Source organism: Oncorhynchus nerka, unplaced genomic scaffold (assembly GCF_034236695.1).
Source record: "Oncorhynchus nerka isolate Pitt River unplaced genomic scaffold, Oner_Uvic_2.0 unplaced_scaffold_4000, whole genome shotgun sequence".
Taxonomy (NCBI): Eukaryota; Metazoa; Chordata; class Actinopteri; order Salmoniformes; family Salmonidae; genus Oncorhynchus; species Oncorhynchus nerka.
In genome coordinates, this window is record NW_027037299.1 from 10655 (window position 1) to 18603 (window position 7949).

General features: G+C 45.1%; 1 protein-coding gene across 1 annotated transcript; it reads left to right on the forward strand.

The window, feature by feature from the left end:
* Positions 1 to 279: 279 nt before the first annotated feature.
* On the forward strand, positions 280 to 7398 carry LOC115110303 (Golgi SNAP receptor complex member 2-like). Its single transcript, XM_029635827.2, has 6 exons — positions 280 to 456; positions 1110 to 1174; positions 3498 to 3606; positions 4275 to 4407; positions 4596 to 4736; positions 5816 to 7398. Exons 1-6 carry the CDS (start codon positions 428 to 430, stop codon positions 5975 to 5977), a joined length of 639 nt encoding a protein of 212 aa, XP_029491687.2. The 5' UTR covers positions 280 to 427; the 3' UTR covers positions 5978 to 7398.
* Positions 7399 to 7949: the final 551 nt, after the last annotated feature.

Consider the following 7949-nt stretch of genomic DNA (forward strand, 5'->3'; position numbering starts at 1 on the left):
AATAGAAACATGATTTAAAAGCATCACTCAAATCTAGAAAGCTCACTTCCACTTCATAAATGTAGGCTATTATCATTCCATATTTTGGTGGTGAAAGGTAAGAGAGAAAACATGAATATGGTTTAAATTACACTAACTTTAAATCATTTTATTTTGGATTTTCCTAAATTTCCGCTTCTACGTTGTTTGATTGGAGCTGTCGAGCTACCTGTACCTGCCTCGTAGTGTCGCTGCAGCAGTTCTTTGGCCTTTATCACTCGGTGGAGCTTCCGTTATTCCATTTCCGTACACAAATCTTCTCAACTGATGACGTGTGCTTTGCACAAAAATCCCCTTGTTTTCAGTTTCACAATAAAACCGGATAAAGGTATTCCTCTATAAACCGAGGGTATTTTTGTGTGGATTGTGTCTTGAAACATAAAGGAAAATGGAAACATTGTACCATCAAACAAATAAGTGAGTGTTTCTGTTCTCTTTCAAAACATTTAAGACCGCTAACGTAGCTCAATTGCCTTACGATATACCGCGTTACTGTAACTAGCTGGCTAGCTAACAACATTTCATGACAAAGATAGTTTTAACTAACCCCTTCCATTAGTGGTCATGATCTATTAGCTAGCCAACCAGCTAATAGATAGCCATAGATCGATTACCAACAATATTAAACTATCACTACTGTAACGGTACGTCGCGTTCAAACCAACTGGGAACTCAGAAATATTTGACTTCAGTGAATTCAAAACTACTAGGAACTCGTAAAAAAACTAGCTCTGACTTGGAAACAGTCATCCGTGGAACAGTCATCCAACTCGGAATTCCAAGTCGGAAACTCATATTTTTAGAGTTCCGACTTTCTGACCTAAAGATCACTGACGTCATGATTTTACCTTGTTCCTAGTAGTCTTGAAAGCACCATTAATTCACTGTCTGGAGTTTACGTATCTAGCGTGTGTATTAAATTGTCACATACCATTGTCTAGTTCCTTGTCTATTCAATAGACCTTTATCTAACATTACGTTTCCATAGAGCTTCCATACAGACCTCTGCTTAATATTTACGGTAGCCTAGAAATAATTATATATCTTTACTCTCTGTCCTCTTTGATCAGGCAAATCCAGGAGGTGCAGTCGCTCATGGGACGCCTGGAGAACACAGATCGTCAGTCTGTCCACTGTGAGTTCACTCTTTCTAAATAATGGATCTTCTTTATTCAATGAATGTTGCAAGTGTCAACCTTTGTTCCACCATCCATCATCCATCATATCTACATTGTACAAAAATATAAATGCAACATGTAAAGTGTTGGTCAAATGTTTCATGAGCTGAAATGAAATATCCCAGAAATGTTCCATATGCACAAAAAGCTTATTTCTCAAAAATGTGTTTACATCCCTGTTAGTGAGCATTTTTCCTTTGCCAAGATAATCGATCCACCTGACAGATGTGACATATCAAGAAGCTGATTAAACAGCATGATCATTACACAGGTGCACCTTGTGCTGGGGTCAATAAAAGGTCACTCTAAAATGTGCAGTTTTGTCACACAACACAATGCTACAGAAGTCTCATGTTTTGAGGGAGCGTGCAATTGGCATGCTGACTGCAGGACTGTCCAACAGAGCTAATGCCAATTGAATGTTTATTTCTCTACAATAAGCTGCCTCCAACGTCGTTTACAGAAGTTGGCAGTACGTCCAACTGGCCTCACAACCGCAGACCACATGTAACCAGGCCAGCCCAGGACCTTCACATCTGGCTTCTTCACCTGCGGGATTGTCTGAGCCCAGCCACCCAGACAGCTGATGAAACTTTGGGTTTGCACAACCGCAGAATTTCTGCACAAGCTGTCAGAAACTGTATCAGGGAAGCTCATCTGCGTGCTCGTCGCTCTCACCAGGGTCTTGACCTGACTGCAGATCTGCGTCGTAACCGACTTCAGTGGGCAAATGCTCACCTTCTATGGCCACCGGCATGCTGGAGAAGTGTGCTCTTCACGGATTAATCCTGGTTTCAGATGTACTGGGCAGATTGCAGACAGTGTGTTTGCGAGCGGTTTGTTGATGTCAACGTTGTGAACAGAGTGCCCCGTGGTGGGGTTAGAGTATGGGAAGGCATAAGCTACGGACAACGAGCACAATTGCATTTTATTGATGGGAATTTGAATGCACAGAGATACTGTGACGAGTTCCCGAGGCCCATTGTGCCATTCATCTGCCGCCATCACTTCATGTTTCAGCATGATAATGCACAACCCCATGCCGCAAGGATCTGTTCACATTTCCTGGAAGCTGAAAATGTCCCAGTTCTTCCATGGCCTGCATACTCAGCAGACACGTCGCCCATTGAGCATGTTTGGGATGCTCTGGATCGACGTGTACGACAGCGCATTCCAGCCAATATCCAGCAACTTCTCACAGCCATTGAAGAGAAGTGGGACCACAATCAACAGCCTGATCAAGTCTTTATTCGCGCTGCATTAAGAAAATGGTGGCCAGATACTGGCTGGTTTTATGATCCAGGCCCCTACCTTTTTTTTTACGGTATCTGTGACCAACAGAGGCATATCTGTATTCCCAGTCATGTGAAATCCATAGATGAGGGCTTAATGAATTTATTTCATTTCACTGATTTCCTTATATGAACTGTAACTCAGTAAAATATTTAAAATGGTTGTGTTTTTATATTTTTGTTAATTATAAATTTGGAATTTACTACTAGGCAGTATTTACATATTTTCCCCTTCTCCAGTGTTGTGCAGCCCTTTGAGCCAAGCTGTGCCCTCCCTACTGATTGTTTTGGGCGGTGGGCAGGGCGGGCAATGTTCTGTGAGCCAGGCTGGTGCCAGGGCAGGAAGCATAGGGGTGGCGACTGGGAAGAGGGACGACTGGGAAGTCTTCTCTAAAGATAATGGTGGCAGCCAGTCGGCCGCCCAGTCGTGACAATGACATCATCTCGCATGTTAGAGGGTGGAAGGAAGCAGCAGGCGTCCGAGCGAGGAGTCACTCAGTCAGGACGGGAGAGGGCTGGGGACAAGATGGTGCTAGTCCTTTTAAAGGGCAGATAAAAGCTTCCCACAAGCCTAGTGCTGCTGTCACCTTGGAATCAAACGCTATCTAGAATCTCAGCAGTCTGAGAATGAAACGGGTGTAACGATAGATATCTGACTTCAAATAAGAATCAGTGGCTGATTTGTCTTCATGAAGAGATGATGTACAAGGCCCTTTGTTTCAATGGGGATTAACTTCCTCTGCGACGTTTGAGGAAATAACACATTTGCTTTCATCCCTCTCTTGGATTCACCTGAACCGTGGGGCTGTATTCCATGGTAGCATGGAATGGGGAAACTAACTACAGTGTGACAAACCACTGACATCATCTGTCTTGTCTGATTTGTTACAATGAAAGTAACTTTAACATTTTATTTTGAATAAGATTGGCCTATTTTGGGAGTGAAACAACTGTTCAGGGTGTGTTTAATTGTGTGTGTGCTCTCCAGTGTTGGAGAACGAGCTGCAGGCCAGAATCGACCAGATCTTCAGCCATTTGGAACGTCTGGAAATCCTGGCTAGCAAAGAACCGCCAAACCGGCGTCAGAACGCCAAACTGTGAGTACTCATAAACTGCATCGGTCACCCAAATACACCAGAGATGGCATGGCGATGAATGTTTCATAAAGATGGGTGGGACTGGGACGAGGTCGCAGCTAGATGAAACGGGCACTGTGTTTCTCATCCCCTGTGGCGACTCTGTGAAAACATTCCCTCGGAAGCCCCGTCATCACCGGCATTCCTGCCGCGTTGGGCAAGGCGTCACTTCAGAGCCGGGTAAACAGGCCCCAGGGGACAAACTGCTGCGCCACGTCCCACAGCTCTCCTCTGATCTCAGGACAGCTACAGTACGTTGGGGCCGCAGGGCTGAGCCACGAGCAGGTGATGCTCAGGAGGAGAGGGAGAGAGGGGTGGAGGGAGACAGGCCCTCGGGTGTTTCAGCCAGGTGGAGAAGTGGAGAAGTCAGATTGGGAAGAAGGCAGGCATGTTGACTTATCTTAGTGATGATGATAGAAAGCTTTTATTGAGAGCTAGAAGACATCAATACAGTGCATACCAAGGGAGATGTCATGAGTTAGTGAAGAAGGAGTGACTGAACCACAGTCCTGGAATGCTGGATGGAGCTGGAGGCAAAGGCTGCCATTTCTACCCTCTGAAATTTCCTCTGCCATTATTCGGCTGGGGGGGTAAGAAGAATGTGGTCTCTGTCTGTGTCCCCTCCGCAGGCGGGTAGACCAGCTGAAGTATGATATTCAGCACCTCCAGACGGCGCTGAGGAACTTCCAGCACCGTCGCTACTCACGAGAGACCCAGGACCGAGAGAGGGAGGAGCTCATGAGTCGTACCTTCACCACCAACGTCAGTAGTAGTGGCCCACTCATCTCCCAAGTAGCACTACAGTAATGTCTGCAGTCATGTAATGATAACCTAAAACATGCATACTAACTCTGCTTGACAGACCACAACTGGTGTAACATGGGCAATAAAACCAAAATACATTTATTAGGGAACATTGTTGAGATGTTACCGGTATTGTCCCCCTACAGGATGCAGACACCTCCATCCCCATAGACGAGACGTTGCAGTTAAACTCCAACCTGAACAACGCACACAGAGGCATGGACGACCTCCTGGGCAGCGGCAGCAGCATCCTCACCGGACTCCGGGACCAGAGGGGGACGCTCAAGGTGTGTGTTTCCCCTTACAAATCACATTTCATTTGTCACATGCCCGTAATCTGCAGGTGTAGACGAACAGTGAAGTGCTTACATACGGGCCTTTCCCAACAATGCAGAGAGAAAATATACAGAGAATGAATACACAATGAGTAACGATAACTTGGCTATATACACAGGGTACCAGTACTGAGTTGATGTGCAGGGGTACGATGTAATTGAGGTAGATATGTACATATAGGTAGCTGTTCAGGGACCTGTTGGTTCCAGACTTGGTGCATCGGTACCGCTTGCCGTGCGGTAGCAGAAATAAGTCTATCACTTGGGGGGCTGGAGTCTTTGACAATTTTTAGGGCCTTCCTCTGACACCGCCTGGTATAGAGGTCCTGGATGGCAGGGAGCTCGGCCCCAGTGATGTGCTGGGCCATACGCACTACCCTTCGTAGTGGATGCCAAGCAGTTGCCATACCAAGCGGTGATGCAGCAAGTCAAGATGCTCTCAATGGAGCAGCTGTAGAACTTTTGGAGGATCCTTTTTTTTTTTTTTCGTATTTTTTTTTACACTTTGCCAAGGAACACTGACCGTGACACGGCAGGTCCCTGTCGACGGTATCCCAGAGAGAGGAATCAGTATTCCAAAACAAACCCCCGGTTTCTCTCCTCTGTAACGATCACTATGTGTAGTAGAAGTGTGTGGTGCTGGTCGTCAGCAGCAGGCTAAGTGCATATTTCTAGGGAGGAGAAGAGATGGTGTTCCTGGTGAAGGCTGCTGTAGGCCCCCTGTTATCAGGGCGTCTGGTGATCAGATGGGCGTGAGAAACAGCTGAGGGACAGACTGGGAGGACAGAATGGCTGGGTTCCTCAGACAGCCTCTCCCTAATCAGTTGAGTAGAGCTTTGTCATGACCAGGCTAAATGCAGGTTATGATACGACTGTGTTTACAGTATTCCCACAAACAAACAGCAATGAAGCAGAATACCCATTAATAACTAACTCAGCTTGTTCTTCAGGAAACAACAGCACAATCAATGGAACTTCAGCAGCTTTAACGTTTAATGTCTTTTTCTCTCCTCTGTCTTCCCTAAATCCAGGGGACCCACAAGAAGATGCTGGATGTGGCCAACATGCTGGGTCTGTCCAACACGGTGATGAGGCTGATCGAGAAGAGGGCCACCCAGGATAAGTTCATCATGATTGGAGGGATGCTGCTCACCTGTGTGGTCATGTTCCTGGTGGTCAAGTACCTGGGCTGACCATGACCGCAACTGCCACCACAGTTTTGCGTTGGTCTTGGACATTTTTGCACAGTAAGCCCATAAGATACGTGAACGGTGATAAAATAGGCTCGTCTTCTAATCGGAGAGCTCCCTGAAAGTATTGTTTTCCGATCGGAAGGCGAGGAATTATCCCTCTTTTAATTTCCATGGGTTTTGTCACCCACTTCTATTTCAACCACTCTTTGTTTGCACCAGGTAAATGGGTGTTAAGCAAGACATATACACTGAGTGTACAACACATTAAAGATGCCTTCCACCTTTTGCCCTCAGAACAGCCTCAATTCATCTGGGCATGGACTCTACGAGGTATTGAAAGCGGTCCACAGGGATGCTGGCCCATGTTGATTCCAATGCCTCCCACAGTTGTCAAGTTGGCTGGATGTCCTTTGGACGGTGGACCATTAGTGACGCACACGGGAAGCTGATGAGCGTAAAAAACAGCGTTGCCGTTCTTGACATAAACCAGTGCGCCTGGCACCTACTACCATACCCTGTTCAAAGGCACTCTTTTGTCTTGCCCATTCAGAGAGTGGCACACATATACAATCCATGTCTCAAGGCTTACATTTTTTTTAAAAATCCATATCCTCCATTTATACTGATTGAAGTGGATTTAACAAGTGACATCAATAAGGGATCATAGCTTTCACCTGGTCAACCTGTTATGGAAAGAGCAGGCGTCCCTAATGTTTTTGCACTCAGTGTCTATTCTTTAATTTGACTTCAAACTGAACAACGTGGAACCTTGCATCCATAACTCCAGCTCGCTGACACCTGCCACTCATCTCGGCGGTCATCCACCTGACGGCCTGTGTGTGAAGCCGTAGGTGGGTGAGATAGCCAGTCATGAAATGTTCTCTACCTTATTTCAAACTAATTCTCCTTCAAGGTCCATTTCCTTGCCGTAGTCTCCCCTATAATGAGTTCTCCTTTTCCTTGCCTTAGTCTCCCCTATAATGAGTTCTCCTTTGCCTTGTGGGTGGTTTCATCTTCACCATCTATTTGAAGCATTATTTGACTGTTTGCTGCTCTTTTCCCCAAAAATGGACAGAAAAAAAGTTATCTGGAAATGGATGAAAAGCTGATGTTGCACCTCATCACACATCCTAATGACACAGCCTGGAGAACACTTATGTCAGATGAACCAATATATGTATGTAGCCCAGGGAGGAAGAGGGCCGTTAACAGGGACCTGTGCACAAGCTACAGACCGATTAGTAAGAACAAAAACACAAAAGTGATGAAATATTCTGCTCGTCGTGTTTTGAGAAACTATACAAGGTATATTGTCTGGACATTTGCTTGGCCCTAGTCTCACTACGTTAGTGCAACCAAGGTTCAAATTGTAATTCTCTGAAGATCAAAAATTAAACATTTTAAAAACAACTGGTCTTAAATCTGTCTCTGAAGTGTACATTATTTTCCATGTAATCTAGCAATTAAATTAGGTATGGGTCAAAACAATGGATATAAAGCATACCCCATAGTTTAAATAATTATCTTGCTTAAAATGTCAGATCCTGTCATACAATATGGAGTTTAAATTTACAGTCAAGCTATTGTTTGGAGGGTTTTCCTTCCACTGTTTGAAATCAAATTACTTTCAAGACTTTAGTACTTGATGGGACCTATCCGAGTGTGCATAGGAACCCCTACCATCACATCTGACATGTTAGTAATTTAGCAGACATGCTTATTCAGAACCACTTACAATCCATTTTTCACATTTACTTCAAATACAATCGTGGGCGAGCAATAAGCATGTAATGTTGCAGCAGGTAGATAAACTATGGATGAAAAGTTTTACGCTGAAATTAGACGGTCTGACTCCTGGTCTTGATGAACAGCTAGCTGTAAGTGAGGCTACATAACTTGAGCTCTGGCGCCATCTAGTGACAGCTCGGCATTCCATAACCTTCAGAAGAGTCAAAACAGATGTCAAATCTTC

What these genes read in the sequence shown, in the direction of transcription:
- LOC115110303 (XM_029635827.2), top strand. Translation starts at nt 428, where the DNA reads ATGGAAACATTGTACCATCAAACAAATAA. An exon ending in GTCGTACCTTCACCACCAAC is followed by an intron (nt 4,408 to 4,595) that starts GTCAGTAGTAGT and finishes GTCCCCCTACAG; the next exon opens with GATGCAGACACCTCCATCCC. An exon ending in ACCAGAGGGGGACGCTCAAG is followed by an intron (nt 4,737 to 5,815) that starts GTGTGTGTTTCC and finishes CCCTAAATCCAG; the next exon opens with GGGACCCACAAGAAGATGCT.